Raw genomic sequence first — 18,600 nt, 5'->3', positions numbered from 1 at the left:
AACCAGGATATGGTACAATTTTACATCATATTGGTGTGAGTGTTATGGTGGGAAATATTCTGTTGTTGGAGAGGGAAATGAAGGTTTAACCAAGACCACCCTGCTGCTCGCCCTGAGTAAGCTAAAATTTGGGTGACACGACATTTTGTGAGCAAAATGAATTTCTATTTGCTCTGAAGTATGGCTTTTCCTTACTCTTTGCTGTAGTTCCCCCAAGTATTGGTGGTTACCTGCAGCTGCCTGAAAACATCAGCGCTGTGGACAAGAATCCCATCTCCCTGGTTTGTGAAGCCTCAGGAATTCCCTTGCCAGCAACAACATGGCTCAAGAATGGGTTGCCCATCACCTTGAACAGCTCAGTGCGAATCCTCTCAGGTACAAAAGCTGGAAGGGCAGATTGCAACATCTCACTTTGTCATGCCCAGAAATACACTTCATTAGCTCTCCTATTTATTTTTCTCCACCTCTTCCTCTTCACAGTTGTTTTACCGTTTAAAGAGGCAAAATCTTTGAAAGAACAAATGACAAAAAACAAAGCACATCTTTAATTTCTATGGGTCTGTATATGAAACCAAAAGGACCCTCAGAGCTGAGTTCATGTAAAAGCATTTCTGGCCATGTTGTTTCTTTGACCTTGGGTTTGCCACTGGCAAGTAGAAATCTCATGACAATAAATGTTGATGGAGTTTCTAATACTCTGTGATAGCCACCATGCAAAGCCTGCATCATGAACCTAAGAGAACTATCAGACAGGTAAAGGTGTTTAAGAGTTCAGCTAGGACTGTATTTGAAGCTGAAAAGCTTCTGGATATTTTAATGAGGGCAGCTTTTAATGTTACAGATTACAAGGCTCCTGTCCTCTGCTTTCCCATTTTTGCATATGGTGTGTGGAAAAAGGAGTGGGTGTGTGATTATTTCCCAGTATAAACCTGCCTCTGGGAGCTGCTCTACATTCCCTTCCATGTTAAGTTGCCATCAACAAAAATAACATCTTCTGAGCTTGATTGTTTCTGTCCTGTCTGTTGCTTTCTACACCCACACTAATCTCACCTCCCGGATCGTGAGTCAGGAAGGGAGAGACAAAAAGATGTTTATTGTCTCTGGATGTTGGCTGTGTGGGAGGGGAAACACGCCAGGGCTCAGAGCTTTGTTTTCCTCCAAACTTTGTGCTTCAGAAAACTACACATTGTGGTAGTGAACTGCAGTCAGCATGGCACTTGGAACTTTATTTGTGTGTGGACAGCTGTAAACAAAAAACCAAAACAAAAATCCTCCTCTAATTTTGGAGTTAAATACTTTGTCAAAGCAAGATTTTGGTTCTGTTGATTGAAAACATACTGGGCATTGTAGATAATTTCAGTGTGTGGCCACACTGCTGGCAACTTTTACTCAGTTAATTCAGATCACAGAATCACAAAATATCCTGAGCTGGAAGGGACCCGAAAGGACCATCTAGTCCAACTCCTGGCCCTGCACAGGACACCCCAACAACCCCACCCAGTGCTTGAGAGCATTGTCCAGATAGTGATTTTTGCTTTTGATGATGCTTCCTGCATGTCTTCTGTGAAAAAGAAAAAAAAAAAAAATCTACTGTACCCCATCTGCTTCCCATGCAGCTCATGCCCTAAACTGCGCATGGGCTTTAGGAAGGAGCAGAGCTTTTGTTTAAGCAGATGTAGAAAATCTGTCCTGCCTCAGGGCACTGGAGGGCTGGGTGTGCTCTGGTGTGTGATGCCAGGGAAGGTCACAGTCTCCTGCAGGCAGGTTTCTGCTTCTGCTTTGGCCTTGTGCAGGGATGGATGGGAGGAGGGATCAGGGAGACACGAGGCTGGAGGACCAGAGCCTCCCTCAGTCAGGCAGGATTCCTTGGGCAGAGGCACATTCAGTAACCAGCTCAGCAGTTTATTCCTCCAAGTGCATGACCAGCATCATCGCTTTCTGGGCTGTGTGCCAACAGGGATAGCCACAGGCAGGAGCTGCCCTGGGTAGGAGTGGTGTGGCTGAGGGGATGGTTGTCGATGGGAGAGCTGCTAACCAGAAACTGGGAAAAGCTGCAGGCTGGCTGCAACCTTTGGCTTCCCACTCAAATGCTCCCTAACGTCTGTTCTGCTGTTCCTCTGCAAAAAAGCAAGGAAAGAGAAGTTACTCTGCCATGGCAGAGCAGGGATATTCCTGATCTTTGGTCAAACATACTCGCAAATCTTCCTTTAAATGAACATATCTGTGCAAAGGTGACTTGACAGCTACAGAGTTAGGAAGAATCTGTTCTTTTAAACCATTGCATGTCAACCAGTGCTATTATCAGCTGTTATTATTATTGATGGCACAATTAATGCAAACACTGGAAGGGAGAAGTAGAGTTGTATTTCTTATCTATACATACAAAAATACTTTAAGGGGTATGTATAACACGAGGTGCTTATAGAAATAAGCTCATTTTTGTGTGTACACACATAAAAAGCACCAATGAGGCACTATTAATTTTCCTGAATATTCATCTAGAATCTCAGTATAGCAAAGCACTCTGGTGAGTGAAAACCCTCCTGTCTGAAGCATTGTGTGGTGTTCCAGTTTCCTGCCCAGAAATGTGTGTTGCAAACATCTGCAAGTGTCTGCCACATCCCAAATGCCATTCCATGAATCCCGTGCAGTGGAGCAGGGTGCGTGTGCCCTGCCCAGCCCTGGGATGGTGCTGGGTGGCAGAGCAGGGTGTGTGTGCCCTGCCCAGCCCTGGGATGGTGCTGGGTGGCAGAGCAGGACTCTGATGCTGTTCTGGCTGTCTCAGGGGGCCGGACACTGCGGCTCAGCCCCGCGGGAGCGGCGGACGAGGGACATTACACGTGTGTGGTGACCAACGCTGCAGGGGAGGCCAGGAAGGACTTCCACCTCTCTGTCCTGGGTGAGTACCTTCTCAGGTTTGGGGCAGCACAAGAGAGGGGTTTGTACAGTAAAGGGGAGGGTATTCTGTACACCTTGCTAGTATTTTTAAAAATAGTACGCCAAACCCCACATCCTTAGGGAAAAAAATAAGTGATTTTGATAGCACAGACAGAAAATCAGGTTGTGAAGAGATGTTAATTCTACGCAGAATCATAGAAATCTGGAAGGGTTTCGGTTGGAAGGGACTTTAAAGCACATCTCATTCTAACCCCACCTCCCCACCCCCCCTCCCCCCACGAGCACCACAATCCCAGGTTGCTCCAAGCCCTGTCCAGCCTGGCCTTGGGTGCTTTCAGGGATGGCAGTCTGTGCCAGGGACTCTCCACCCTCACAGGGAAGGATTTCTTCCCAACATCCCATCTATCCCTGCCCCCTGGCAGTAGGAAGCCATTCCCCCTTGTCCTGTCCCTCCAGGTCTTTGTCCAAAGTCCCTCTCCAGCTTCAGGAAGGAGCTCCAAAATCTCCCCAGAGCCTTCTCTTCTCCAGGATCAGCAATCCCAACTTGAATGCAGTGGAAACCTTCAGTCAACAGAGCATTTAGTATGACAAAGGAAATAAACCAATGTGGTAGGGGGTGATCCTGCTGATGAGATCCTGTGTACTTAGACCAGGAATTGTCCAGCAGGCTCTTTACATGCTATTTGGAACCATTAATGTATTACTTTATCACATTGCTTAGTTTTGCAAATCAGTATTTTCCCCAGAAAACCCTACTTTTCAGCTTAGTAACTGTTGTTTTCATCAATAACTGTCAGGCCTGGCACAGTGCAGATTTTCTCTCAGCATTTCTGTGTAGAATTTTGTTCTCAGTTTCCTTTCTCTGAGGAGGTGAGCACTCTCTTCCCTTGCCCTCAGCTGTCTTGGGCATATTCAGCCTGTAAATGATAACTCACATTCAAGTCAGTTCATGTTTATTTGATGAGCTCATGGAAGTGTAAGTGTGGTAGAATAGAAGAGATGGGTAAACACTGGAAAGCATTCATTGTCTGACTGTTTTCTTTGGAGGGTTTTAGTAGCAGGGTGTTCTTGAGGGTTCTGGGAATCTCTGTTGCATAGGCTTTGTTTTCCTTGAAGAAAAATGCTCAGTGAAGCTGATTTCAAGTGGAAAATTCCATTGTTCAAGTCTTCTCTTCTCTCCCCCCAGTGATTTCTTTGTCTTTCTAGAGGAAAGTTACCGGAATGGGGCCTGACAGTGGCACAGAATCCTCACCAGTCACTGTCAGCGGGAACTGTACACAGACATGCCAGGGTTTTTCTGGGTTATTGTAGGAGGCACAGCATTCTGTAGGCAGAGCTTGGTGTAATAAGCACAATATTTATATATTTGAAAAGCATTTGGTGTGGCTTTGCCATATTTTTGAAATTAAGATGTGTTGACGACTTACTGTATTATTTTGGAGTCAAAGTGATGAGTTGCTGTCTTTGTTTATGAATAGTAGTAACTTCTGGCCTGACTTAAGTCCTGAACTTTATGATTTTATTTCCCCCCATCTGTTTCCTTCACTCTAGTTTGAACCCTTCATTAGTTATCAGAAATCTGGTGTGACATTCTTGTCTCTGTTGACAGTGAATTCTGCTTATTTCCATGATTCTTACTTTTATAAAATATTTGCTTCCAGCAATGAGCTAGATCACAAATCAGCTGCTAAATATATTTTAATTCCTTTCTTCTTAGGTCTTCTATCTAGGCTGAAAGTTTGCATTTTGCAGGATTATTAAAGCATAAATCTGGCTCCTTACTCTGACATTTTTATTACAAAATCCCCCGTATCTCCTGGAGATGGAGCTGCTTTCTAATAACTACAGGTCTTTTTTTCAGCCTGGTAACACTCCATGCCTACTTTGACTTGCAGTGCCAATTTCTTTTGGCCTGATCTACAAATGCCTCTACCTTTAAAGACAAAATTGATCACAGCTTTTAACCACCACAGCTACACCCCAGCATGCTCATTATCTGCCCTCCTCATCCAAAAGCACAAGCTGACCAGGATAATTTGGAAACATGTCAGCCACATCAGCCATGCAGTAGGAGTTTCCTTGCCTTGGGTTGGCTGTTTGGGGGTTTGGGTTAGGTATTTTAGGGGTTTTATCTTCTACTTCCCTAGAGAAATGTAATCTGTACCACAGCAAGATGCCTTTAGGCCTATGCAGTATGTTCATTCCCATATGGAATTAGCTGTATTTGTTGAAAACATTGATAAGCTGTGGCACAACATCCACTGTTAGGAATCTGTTGTATTGCTCTTAGTTTTTTATGGCAGTTACTGTGTAAATAAACACAAACAAGAGTGAGTTTGTTTTCCTAATCCTGTGTTCCTGGGCTAATCCCTCCTAGCAGCATCCTCAAGCAGCCTGTTGTATTTCAGCATTGCGAGGAATCCGTGCTGATGTTGTGTCCTTGCCTGTTGCAGTGCCTCCAGGGATTGTGGGGGAAAATGCGCTGGAAGATGTGAAAGTGAAAGAGAATCACGGAGTTACCCTGACGTGTGAGGTGACAGGTAAAAGAACAGTTTATGATTTACCTTTGCTCATCAAAGTCATGGTCAGAGCACTGCTGGTGCTGCACAGCCTGCTTTTAATGGGATTTGAGTTCAGTGGGATTTTTAAATCTCAGATTTAACTCTGGTGCTTAGAGCAGGACTAAGCGCTCCGTGTAAAGGTTGGATGAGATGAACCAAGAGGGATGTTGCTGTGATATTTCTTCCCTAAAGGCCTGTGGAATTTTAGAGGAGATGTCTATCACTTCAGGAGGTTCAGAGACTTCAGCACACACATTCCAAAACTTCCCTCCTTGAATGCCCATGAAAAGCACACCTGAGACTGTATTTTCCTGTTTCTCAGAAATCTTGGTATATCCTGGAGGTTATGCACCAACTCATGTTTGCCATTTTCCTGATTCCATCAAGGGAACCCTGTGCCTCAGGTGACGTGGCTGAAGGATGGGCAGGCTCTGGCCCAGGCTGGAGATGCCAGGATCGTGTCCCACGGGCGATCCCTGCACATCTCCGAGGCGCAGCTGCTGGACACGGGCCGCTACACGTGCGTGGCATCCAACACTGCTGGGGACAGGAGCAAAACCTACAGCCTCAACGTGCTTGGTGAGAGCTGGGCTGCCTCTGCCAGAGGAACAGGCACCTCAGGAAGAGAGAGTCCCATTGGAGTTCTGTAGGGCTTTATCGACAGCAGTGCACAGGTTGCCTGTCTCTGATTAGAATTTTACATCTTAGTAATTGATAAGTGATAGTGGTTTAATAGAAACACCAGTGCTGTGCTTTAGACAACAGAGCTGGAACACAGGGAACATAGGGAACCTTCACAGGATATCGTCCTGGACAGCACTTTGGCTTATTGTGAATCAAGGAAGGAGCATCTGAAGAGTATTTCAGATTGTGATCTCTTCAGAAAAGCTGAAACCATCTGCATGTCTAATTTTTTTTTTTTCTTTTTCCATAAGGGTTATTGCACAACAAAGTGCAAACAATGGTGAGTTTGTTTTCCACAGCCTTGTTCCTAGGCTCATCCCTCCTTCCAGGATCATCAAGCAGCAGCTCTGCTCAAGGAGTGGTGGCTGGCTTCCTGGGGACCTGTGCTTGACAAAGTCATGGGTGGGAGTGAATTCCACAGGTTTGGGATCACTGCTGACTTCAGGACAAAACATAAAACCAGCTGACTGTTGTCTGCATCTGGGTTTTGGTGCTCCTTGTAGGACTGCTTTCCAGCTAGCTGAGACTGCAGCCAGATTCCTAGACAGAGCAGGGACCAGAAGATAGGCTTTTCAGAGAGGGGCTTTCCTCCCTGTGGTTACTGGTTTTGTTGTTCCCAGTGGCTCCAAGCATTGTGGGAGCAGACAGCCAAGGGAATGCAGAGGATGTCACCGTTATCCTCAACAGCCCCACCTCACTGGTCTGTGAAGCTTATTCCTACCCCCCAGCCACCATCACCTGGCTGAAAGATGGGAATCCCTTAGAGTCCAGCAGAAACATCCGCATTCTGCCAGGTAAACTCTGTTCTTACTGAGAAATAGCACCTAATCATTTTATTGCATGTTTTTCTGTTACAGACTTCTTTAAAAAATCGAAGGATATTTTTCTATTAGAAGCAATGCACTGGCACAGGTTGCTCAGAGAAGCTGTGGCTGCCCCATCCCTGGAAGTACCTGAGGCCAGGCTGGATGGGGCTTGGAGCAACCTGGAATAGTGGAAAGTGCCCCTGCCCATGAATGAGCTTAAAGTTTCTTCCAATCCAAACCATTCTGGGATTCTTTGTACTTCTCTAGCACTTCCCATTCCAATATTTTTAAGTACTTCACAATTACCTGATTGTTTATTTGTGTTTTATTTTGTATTTATCCTTTTGTACCATCAAACAAAAAGATGGGAAAATTCAAATGAGTGATTGATGAATGTAACTGACTTGCAAGTAAGTGTGGAAATCAGATGGAGAGAGATACAGATTAATAAAGACAACGAGGTGGGATTTTTCTCGGTCATTAGTGGTTTGCCATTTTTAGTTAGTAGAATTAATTAATAGTAATTTAGTTAGTTTTCCCTAGTACCTGTGGAGGTGGAAAATGGGAACAAGCTTCAGAGGGAACACTGGAGTACTTGTAGATGTATGAGTGCCTTACCTTGTTAACTGCAAGTGTTCAGAGAAAGAATGAGTCCTTTCCTAAAGAATGTATTTCTTTAAATCCATTAAAGAAATTCCCTGCACAAATTTCTTGATGAAATTTCTTAAGAAATTTCCCAAGAATTCATAAGCAACAGGAGCTGTTGTTCACAGCACTGCCATGAATCATGCACTCATTGGTTACACATAGTAGTAAACAGTCAGGTTTTCTACTCTTCAGAGGGCAGATTTTGGACCAAGGGATTGGAAATGTGCTGCAGGAAATATTTAAATAACTGGGAAGCAAGAGGATTGTGTGAGTGCTATTAAAGGTTGGTATCTTTGGCAGGTGGGAGGACCCTGCAGATCCTGAATGCCCAGCAGGACAGCGCTGGAAGATACACCTGCATAGCCACAAATGAGGCTGGGGAGACACTGAGGCACTATGAAGTGAAAGTCTACAGTATGGCAATGCTTTCAGTTTTTGAAATTTCTTTTAATTTTGCATTCTTCCGTTTTCCCCATTGTCTGTCCTGGTGAATACAAGATTTCCTATTAATGGCTTTGCTGGGCAAACATCTGCATTAGCTCCTGGCATTGCTGGAGGAAAGACACCAGAAAAGTTAATTGTTGCATCCTTTGAAATGCTACAGTTGCACTAAAAGTATTTATTTCACCCAGGGGAGGACATTTAAGAAATACTGAACTCCTGTTTCCTCTGAAAGTCTTCTTTTGGTTCTGATTTTCAAATCAGATGAGTGCAGCACAGTGGGAGATGTGAGCAGAGAACCTCCTGAGCACAGAAACCATTGTAGAAAAAACAGGAGAGGGCCTCTAACATCTAGTGGGACACTTTATTGAGGAAGGTAAAACAGGAGGATACGATTCTTATATCCTTCCATAAGATTGCATATGCACAAAAGTTTTCCCATTTGAGTCTTTCTGTTAGGACATTATCCTTTGAGCATCTCTACCTAAATACTCAATTTTAATGCTCAAACTCTTCATTATGGGCTCAATCAAGCATGATTTTTACCTTTTTGTAAATTTTCAAGTCTGACTTGGGATTGGTTTGCTCCCTTACAGTAACCATACTGTTATTTAATTGCACTAAATCCCTAATAAGGCCCCACTGGATTTGGAATAATGAGAAGATGACAAAAGTGTTCATTACTAATGCATGGCTATGGGGGAACGTAACGCCCTCCACACCCAAATGCCATTGCAACTGTCAGTTTTTAGGATACTGTAAGTATTAAGGGAAAAATTAAAAATTCCCAGAGGGAAAAAGCAGAAAATGCTCTGAAAGCATTTTTCATGATTTCAAAAATATTATGAGACCGAGCTGGGGGGTAGCTGAAGAATTTTGAAACATTCTGTTTTCCTTCTGATTCATAAAGAAACAGGATTTTGCAACACTGGGATTTCAGTGGAAATGTTGGGTTTTGACCAGCTACCCTGAGTGTGGACTTGTGATCAAACATATGTTTCTGGGAATATTAGTTTCCATTAAAATGCTCTTTAATGACTACAATACCCCGAACTTTATAGAATTGATACCAGGCACATAATAATGAAGTGCCGTAGTTGGGTAGGGCTGTAGTCGGGTTTGCATGTTTAAAAACCTGCTTGTTTAAGTGTTAAGCACAGTTTTGTATATTTTTGTACATAGTAACTGTACTAAAAATGGCTGAAAATACACATATATATGTACATAAAAGTAATAATTTGGCTGTGGGCAAGAGGCAGTTTATTGGGGGAATGCACTTGCTTCCCTGGAGATTATCATCCAGGATCTCTCTTTTTCCAGTTAATGTTGAAATGCTGCAGCAGTCAGTAAGTCATGACAGTTTCTCCCCTCTGCCTTTGTGTGCAGTTCCACCCACCATTGCCAAAGGGGATATCTCAGGGACAGGGCTGTCCCCCAAGGAGGTGAAGATCAAAGTGAACCACAGCCTGACTCTGGAGTGTGAAGCTCACGCCATTCCTGCTGCTGCCATCAGCTGGTACAAGGATGGACAGGCCAGTCACAAACTCCATTCCTTCCTCTGAGGGGATGTGGGACAGGGACAGCTCTGTGTTCCCTTGTCCCTGGAAATAGCATCCATGCAGGGCAGCAGGAGTCACGGTCACTCCCTGCTGCTGGCAGAATCACTGCCCAGGAGTTTGGGGTGTTTGCTGGCGCCCAGACCCCTGCAAATGGACATCCTGGCTTTTGGTGGGCGCCTGGCAGTGCCTGGGACACCGGGGCTGCAGTTTCCAGGCCTGGCACTGGCCTGTGCTGTGAGAGGGAGTGCCCTTATTGGCAGGAGCATCCCATGGCGTGACCACGGGGCCCGTGGCTGTTGTGTAAAGCCCCCAAAGGCCCTGTTATAGATGGTTCCCTCAAGTGCTGCCCTTGCAGAAGTTGCAGAGCCTCCCCCTCGGTCCTGGCAGAGCTCACAAAGCCACAAGAGCATCTGGCTGCTCCAGGGGGGTGAGGCACAAGTCCTGCCACACACAGCGCTCCATGAATCCGTCAGGAGAGCTTGGGAAGGGCAGGGCCATGGGGACACACTGAACTACAGCACAGGGGATGAATAAAAAAGGGACTGTGCTGCTCTTCTGTAAGAAAGGAGAGTATAATTTGCTTCAGCCTGTTCTTGGTAGGGCACTCATCATGGAATAGCTCTTCCTGGATGTAACAAGCATGTGGGGATAACCTGAATAACCTGGATGATCACCCTCTGGCTGTTTCAAGTGTGGCCTGCTGTTCTGGGATTCGTGGAAGTCCTGGCTGTATAGCCAAAGAAAAACTCAATTTGGGGAGTTAAGAGGGACCAAAGGCAGTGGCTGTGCACATGTGACTGCTACTGGCACAGCAGCTGCTGTTCCTTAGGCTGCCCTGGGAAAAGACTCTCCCTCTCGTCCATGGATTGAATGAATTGTCCTCTGCAGGCCAGGAGTTCAGTGCTGACTCCCTAATCATGGAAGCATGGGCTCATGGCATGGTTTGGGTGGGAGGGGACCTCAAAGCCCATCCAGTCCTGCCATGGGCAGGGACACACAGAACACATTAGTGTCACTGCAGCCTCTGCTGTCACGTGTGAGCCACTTTGAGGCACAGGAACATCTAATCCTGTGTCTGTCTGTGCTGCTCCTCTGTCCATTCCATGTTCAAACTGTGACCTTGCTGGACAGCGATGGGTTAGATCCATCTGTTCACCTCACAGAAAGCTAGGAGTTTTCCGTGTATTGGAGGCTTGGCCACTGAGTTCAGGGATTGGATCAGCCTGATTGGATCCAATGTCACAAGAGCCCTGGCCTGATGGGGATGGCATTGCTCCTCTCAGCAGCATCCTGCGGCCAGGAGTGATAGAAAATCATATCCTTGAGGAGACCAACCACCACCACGATCAGAAGGATAAAAATGGAGAGTTTCTGACAACTGTGAAAAGAAAATTGTCTCCAGGAACTTGGAGCTTGATTGAGTTTACTCACACTGCTACCACAGATGTGGCTGTTTCTAGTGTGTTCTTTGCTGAGTATTGATTTCCATTTGAATTGACATTGCAGCCACTGCGGGCAGACGAGCATGTCCTGATCCAGGGCAGTGGCCACAGCCTGCACATCAAGGAGGCCCAGGTGTCAGACATGGGGCGCTACACTTGCCTGGCCTCCAACATTGCTGGAGAGGATGAGCTGGAATTCGATGTAAATATACAAGGTAAAAGGGTAATAAAACTCTCCTGGTAGCCTGCTTTTCTAGTATTCTGGGATGCTGCAATTGATAATTTTAGGTCCTTGACCCTTGTGTGATCAAACCCAAACCTTTTGTGTTTTGTTTGGCTTTGATTTCAGGCATATTTTGCTCATTGCTGACATGTTGTGATGCCTTAAGTTTTAGCTTTCATGTTTTTCAGATTCTGTGCTGCCTAGGTGCATAGCTCTGAGCCTCATATTAAGCGTTAGTAAGCTCTCTTCAGAGAGTAGGTAGACAAAACAATTCTTTACCAGCTTGAGACCAATGACAACCCTTACAAGTTTCAGGCCCAAAAAAGCATGAATGGAGGGCTGAGGGGAGAGAACAAGGAGGATGAAACTTCACAACCTGAAGCTATAATTGGACAATTAACCCCAATATGCAAATGCACCAAAGCTTAAAAAAGTGTGAAACCTTGTGAGTGGTCATCCATTTTGTGTCCACCTTGGGTGTAGCCCTGGCCAGGCTCTTGTACTGCCCAAGGTCTATCCTTTAAGGCCTTTGAATAAAAACCTACTTTATTCTCTTAGCTCTGTCTAGTCTCTGTTCCAGGCCAGCCTTCTTAAGGCATCAGTTCTATTTGATTATTATTTTATATGTTGTGTTCTGAAATCAGTGCAATGATATAGCAACTCTGATCTTCCTCTAAACGCCATGAAAAATTTTAATTTGTTTTGAACTAAGACATGCTTTATTTTTCTGTTTGGATTAGTATTTAGAGGCCCCAGACATAAGCATCCTATTGGCCTACTGTGTGTAAATACAAGGAAACAATCATGAGTAATTTCTGAAAATTTAGACAAAATGAGAGCTTTAGTGAAACCAGATACCTCATTATTTAAGTATTTTTGTTAATGAATACCCTCTGTGTTTGTTACCAGGTCATCTTACACTGTTATTTATTACTCTTCAAAAAATACTTAGTAAATTGCTCAATTTTTCATTCTAGAAGAACTAGAATTTTCCTGGGTAACTTAAAGTGGGGGGAGGGGTTGAGTCAAGACATTTAATTTTTATTGCTGCTGTTGAACAGTATAATACCTTCTTATTTCTTGACTTTAAAAACAGCTGTTTCTGCTGCAAAATGCTAACATTTTTCCTCTTCTTTGTTGTAGTTCCTCCTAGCTTCAAGCCTTACAGGGAATGGGAAGCTGGGAACATGGTGGACGCAGGAAGGGGTGGAGAAAGTAAAGACGTGATTGTCAACAATCCCCTCTTACTGTACTGTGAGACCAACGCTGTTCCTCCCCCTGTGCTCACGTGGTTTAAGGATGGGCATCCCCTGAGCTCCAGTGACAGAGTGCTCATCCTGCCAGGTGGGTGTTCAGCCGGCACCGTCTGGCCCTGCACCGAGGTGATCAGAGGGATGGAGCCCCTCTCCTGCGAGGAAAGGCTGGGAGAGTTGGGATTGTTCAGCCTGGACAAGAGAAGCTTCAGGATGACTTCATTGTGGCCTTCCAGTGCCTGAAGGAGCCAACAGGAAAGATGGAGAGAGACTGTTTACAAGGGTTGGAGGGACAGGACAAGGGAGTATGGACTCAAATTAAAAGAGAGTGGGTTTAGGATAGATATTGGGAAGCAATTCTTGGCTATGAGGGTGGAGAGGCCCTGGCACAGGGTGCCCAGAGAAGCTGTGAAGCCCTTGAAAGTGTCCAAGGCCAGGTTGGACAGGGGTTGGAGCAGGCTGGGATCGTGGAAGGTGTCCCTGCCCATGGCAGGGGGTTGCACTGGATGATCTCTAAGGTAGCTTTCAACCCAAACTATTCTATGAATCTATGATTAAGAAATGGCCTCAATGCTGGTATTTGTGTAGTGATGACACACTTCTCCCCTTCAGAATGCTTCTTTAATGTTCTTTTCTTCATTAGCTGGAAATGTTTCTCTCCAGTCCTTGGCATTGTTTTCTTTAATTTAAGAAGTAGTCTGTAAAATGGTGTGAGTGTCACCATTGAACTCTCACAGTGAATCATGGAATCACAAAACAGTTTGGTTTGAAGGAATCCTAAGGCCCATCTCATTCCACCCTCTGCAATGGGCAGGGACATCTTCCACTATCTGAGGCTGGTTCAAGCCCCGTCCAACCTGGCCTTGGACACTTCAGTGTGTTGCAAGATGAAATACAGCAATGATACCTTCTCTCTGATGTGTTCCTGATTTATTTCCTTATAAAATTTACTTTGACAAAAAGATAATTGGAGTAGAAAAGACTCTTAACCAAGGGGTGAGGCATGGAAAGCATGTTTGCAGCAGAAAAATGGCCATGATCTACTTAAACTCGTGGGGAAGGGAAAGAGCTGCCTAAAGTCATGAGTGTTGCTATGCAGAGATGGTTTGGGATGGAGTGTTTAAAGAAAGGCAGTGGTAAAAGGGGAACACCTGCGTGTCCATCTTGTCTATCTTTTGTGAGAGCAATGACAGATACTCCCAAAGTGTAATCCTAAGATTTCCTCTCCTTCTGAAGGTATTTATATGGCTATGCTTTTATGAGGAATAGAGTGAAAAGTACCTCTAAGCCTCAGAAGTGAATCTTTTCAGTTTGGAACAGAATATTCTGTGTTTATATTTCCTTTTGCCTATTAGTTCTGTGTCATCTTACTGAGAAATATTTCTATTTTTGATGGAAGATTAATGCCTGGCTGCATATTGCTGCAGCATGTTCTTCCTTGATGTGGAATTAATTGCTCTTTTCTAACATTTCAGTATGAGCATGGCTGCACTCCAACTATCCGCCTGTAAAAAAAGTAGCCGGGAAATAAAAACCTTTAGCTACTTATAATTCAGACCAAATGCTGACCATTTCTAAATCTGCTTGCTCAGGTCTCTGGTGGGATGTGGTGTGGAGATGATGGAGAGAGCTTGATGCTGCCTTGGACTTTTTCTTGCAGGAGGCCGGGTGCTGCAGATTGCCCGGGCCCGGGCAGGGGACACCGGCAGATATTCGTGTGTGGCCGTCAACGAGGCGGGGCAGGACTCCATCCACTACGACGTCCGAGTGCTCTGTGAGCTTCCCTTCTCCTCTGAGTGCCAAAAAAGGCTTCTGTGCAAAATAACTAACCATTATAGTCCAGGAGTCCCTAGGGCTTTTAATGTTTATTTGTAAACTACGGCGTTAATGTGTTCAGGGTGCTAGAGTTGTTGTACAGCTGTACAGAGTGTTGATGCTCTTAGTTCCATGTGTGTAAGTTATTGTTATAGGAACTCAGTTGTGTTACAGCTCTCACCATTCACCAGAAAGAAAAGCATAGGTAAAAATCCAGGTTTTATCTAGGTATCTCTTGTTCTCTCTTCAGTTTCCCATTGAGAATTGTGACCAAGACTTTTTTCTCTTTCTTTATTTTGGCCATCATTTTTCACAATACCTGCAGAACTCCTGAAGCCTGAAGGGAACTGAGGATTTAGATTAATGAATGCCTGCACAACCATTTGGGTGACCTTTTGTGTCTGTTGATGTACTCAACATTTTAGCCTTGGGAAACACTTCTTTGCCTCTATGGCAGTGTTACACCACTGAAAATACTGATTTGTTGTCACAGAGGGGTCACCAAAGGAAATCATCCTTGATTTTGATGGCAAGAAACACAATGGAATAATTGGAAGATGGGTTTTCACCTCTCCTTCTCTCTGTGCTGTGAATAAGTGTAGTTCTGCTGCAGTCCTTGGAGTTAGATTGAGTTGTTCCAGCTGCACTACTCATGGGATGGCTTTATCTTTCCCTGGATTTACTGGAGGTTTCACTCCTTCCTCCTGCAAACCCAGTCTGATCTCACAGTCATCTCAGAGGTGCTGAGTGAGTGTTCTCCTCACCTTTGCTCCCTGCAGCTCCCCCATCCATCAGTGGGACTGACGGGGACCTGCCTGAGGAGGTGACTGTGCTGGTGAGCAAGGAGGCAGCCATGGACTGCATTCCCAGTGGGAACCCTTCCCCAAGGATCACCTGGAAGAAGGATGGCCAGCTCCTGGCAGAGGATGACAAACACACATTTCTGTCCAATGGAAGGAGGTTACAGGTAACGTAACATTTTTTATACTGGAAAAACTGGGGTTTGGCAACAACAGTCTGGTTTTGCTGAGTAGGAACTATTTTCTTTCTCCTACAAAGTGCTGCAAACATAAGGAGTTTTTGTCCTTTGTGTCTGTCCCTCACCTGCTGCTTCTCACTTCCATGTAGTTCCTCAGATCCAACCATTTGTGGGACCAGTTGAAATCACTTGCTTTTAAATATTATAGACTTTTTTTGAAAAAATAGTGTATTCTGAAGAACTTCTCATTGATGAATGAAATTGAATGAAACTGTGAAAGCAGAGAGCTGGGCTTAATCCTCTCCACTTGCTTCTTTGGCAGTGAGTTGTCTATATATTAGCTCCAAAGCTGTATTTTGTCTTTTTTTGCCTTAGATTTTGAATTCCCAAATAACCGATACTGGCAGGTATGTCTGCATTGCAGAAAATACAGCTGGAAGTGCCAAGAAGTATTTTAACCTCAACGTTCACGGTGAGTACCGTCATCCATAATTTGTGTCTTCTGTCAAATGCTGGTTCAGCTTGGATGTGTTATTTATAGCAGAGTGTTCAGACCCCCTCAGCTTCATTCATGTGAGTCCTGCTGGGTGGGAAGGAGATGTTGACAGACCCGAACTCAAATACCAGTTTAAAGTACCTTGACAACATATGGCTCTTGATACCATGTGGCTTTAGTGCCTCATACGTGCTCCAGGAAGGTGGGAATCATTATTGAGGGAGCCTGGTGTGGTGGCTGTGTTCACCCAGTTCAGGTTGCTGAGCCCTGGAATCATGAATCAAAAGCAGGTTGGATTATAGCCTGTTTTGATACATTCAGAAAACACATTTTTTTTCAAAGAAATTAATGACAGAAAGCATTAAACAAAGATGCCCGGCTTGTAAAAGCTTGGTTTTTAGAACTGTGCCCTTTGAGGTTCCTTTCTGTTCTCTACTTTTGGTTTTCTTGTGGAGTTACAATAGGGTTTAAATAAATGTTGGCTTTAAGCATCAGAAATCTAAGACAAATACCATCAAGACATTTTTCATAAAACAGTCTCCACTACCTTCCCCTCCCTCTCCTGATAACTTCAGAAAATCAAGACATCGCTAATTAACATCTCAGAGTAAACCCAGACTTCCCCTTCTAGTTCTGCCCACTTTCAGCTTTCCATCCTAAAGAGAAAAGAAATATCCTTCCCATCAATTCTTCTGCACCATTCCATGTTTCAACCTGACAAGGAATACTAGAGGCTACATTTCTTTTCTGCTTTATCTGATAGAAAACAAGGGCTGTTGTTTCTCCCACCTAAAGACAGTACCAGCATCACAGGAATGTGAGGAGTCAGTTTATTGCACACAGAATAACTGCATTTTTTCCTCTCTCATACATGCAGCAACTTTACCTACTACATGGCACAGATTAATAGCACTTTTTGCTACTCAGCAATGCATTTAGCCAAAAATAGTGTTGTCATGGAAAGAATTTGCCCTGGATTTGTTCTCTGAGAAGTTATTTTCTGGACAGATGGTGGAGTCTGTCCAGATTTCCTGATGTGTGAGCTTTGCTTTTAAAACAAAATATTTCATTTTTCCTGACGTTTGTGTTTAAATTTATTCTTGTGTCTTAAAAATATTTGGTTTTAGCGACTATGGCTAAATACTATTCTCTAAGAAAAAAAAATATTTGCATGAAGTTTCAATTCTAACTCAACAGTATTACCAACGTAGGTCTATTTTTCTTAATGCAGTTTAATTTGAAAAATTAGAGTGTAGCTGTTCAGGAAAAGACCGCACAGGGTGAAGCACTAAGGAAAACACATTATCAGTAAGCAGCAGGATCTGTGTTTTGTCAATGCCAAAAAAAAAGGCTATTTCCCAGCATTTTTATATGTTTCTAATAGAACTGCTCTCATAAATTTAAATAAAATACTAAAGATGATGGTCTTTAATATTTTGAAAACTTCACTTCTGGTCTCCAAGGTGAGTAATAAAACTAATATAACACCTTTTAAAACCTAGGAAGTAAGCACCCAGATTTAAAATAGTAGGGAAATAATTGGTAATTTTCATGCTGAGTACTATATTTGAGCCCATGACTGTGTCTTTAGGCACATACAGATACATTTGCCTATGCAGATTACCTGTGGTACATTTGTGGGTGCTTTTTGGTGCAGAAATTGAAATCAACCGCTGACACAATTTAAGCAAATTTCATTAAAGACAGCTGAGATTTGGTCTTGTACATTAAATTACCCACTGCCAATAATCACATCTGTGAAAAAGGGACTGTAAAAGTAAATAAATATAAATAACTCTCAAATGTCATCAGATCAGAATTCTCCGGTTGCTCCATTTTATCCTCTTTATCAGGGAAATATTCTTTAGTTATTCCAAGCTGAAAAATGTGGAGTGAATTCCCCATTTATATGGACTGCTGTTGTTTGTGCAGTGCCCAGAGGAGCCATAAACTTGCCTTAATGACTGGTTTGTGTCACTCAAGTGACAGCAAACAGCTGGAGCATTTCAGGTGGAGATGGGCCAAAATACTTCAGTATTTCTGTCTTTGAAGAGGAGGATTCCATGTGTTCTTTGGAATGATTTTTCTACCCAATAAAGCCAAGAACATGCTTTTGCTTTCCTCTTAAGTGTTTTATATATCCCTACTGCAAAAACATGGCAACTAGAGCTTGGGGGTTATTAAAAGGAAGAGATTTACAGTTCTTTTGTTTTAAATTGTTCTTGTAGAAAGCTCACATATCAAACTATTCTTGATTTTAAAATTCTGGGACTTGTAAGCTTAAGGAATGCACCCCTTGGAGCAGTGCTGCATGCCAGGATTTTCCAGTGCTTAGCTCACTGCTAAGCAACAGGTTTGTCTGGTTGACAGAACAACGCTGAACTGTGTCAGGAGGAATAAGTTTGGGGTCTCTGTAGGTGGAAAATGGACTGTTCCAGAGAGAACAGGAGCAGCAAGGAATCAGGAAGAAGTGATAGTCATCCTGCCTATCCTGACAATGGGAATTTGCTCTGTCCTGCCTCATGCAGCAAATGTCCATGAGCAGTGTCAGAAAATTGCCAGTGCATCGTCGGGATCTCGTGTAGATTCATTAGCCCGCCCAAGCCTCCAGCACAGAAGGGCCGCAAATGAAATAAATGACGCTCTTATGAAGTACAGGAACAGGAATGACCAGGAGATTAATCTCAGTCATATTTCCAGATGCATCCAAAAAGCAGTGGATCCCTTCGTAGGATGTGAAAGATTTTTGCAACCTGGCCCTTTGGCAAAATGCAGCAATTCAGCTTTACTGCAGT

General features: G+C 43.9%; 1 protein-coding gene across 1 annotated transcript in view; it reads left to right on the top strand.

The window, feature by feature from the left end:
• The window catches only part of HMCN1 (hemicentin 1), a 166,025-nt gene that overhangs the window by 108,139 nt on the left and 39,286 nt on the right, over positions 1-18,600 (top strand). The window contains exons 46-57 of the mRNA XM_066192199.1: positions 208-375; positions 2,786-2,899; positions 5,352-5,438; positions 5,847-6,038; positions 6,764-6,937; positions 7,898-8,011; positions 9,425-9,570; positions 11,104-11,254; positions 12,406-12,606; positions 14,176-14,289; positions 15,110-15,297; positions 15,685-15,781. Coding sequence (XP_066048296.1) covers positions 208-375; positions 2,786-2,899; positions 5,352-5,438; positions 5,847-6,038; positions 6,764-6,937; positions 7,898-8,011; positions 9,425-9,570; positions 11,104-11,254; positions 12,406-12,606; positions 14,176-14,289; positions 15,110-15,297; positions 15,685-15,781 — 1,746 coding nt within the window. The remainder of the gene's footprint in view (positions 1-207; positions 376-2,785; positions 2,900-5,351; positions 5,439-5,846; positions 6,039-6,763; positions 6,938-7,897; positions 8,012-9,424; positions 9,571-11,103; positions 11,255-12,405; positions 12,607-14,175; positions 14,290-15,109; positions 15,298-15,684; positions 15,782-18,600) is intronic.

Source organism: Chamaea fasciata, unplaced genomic scaffold, assembly GCF_029207755.1.
Source record: "Chamaea fasciata isolate MVZ Bird 193981 ecotype frontalis unplaced genomic scaffold, bChaFas1.0.hap1 SCAF_10, whole genome shotgun sequence".
NCBI lineage: Eukaryota > Metazoa > Chordata > Aves > Passeriformes > Sylviidae > Chamaea > Chamaea fasciata.
This window is presented reverse-complemented; position numbering and strand designations above follow the sequence as displayed.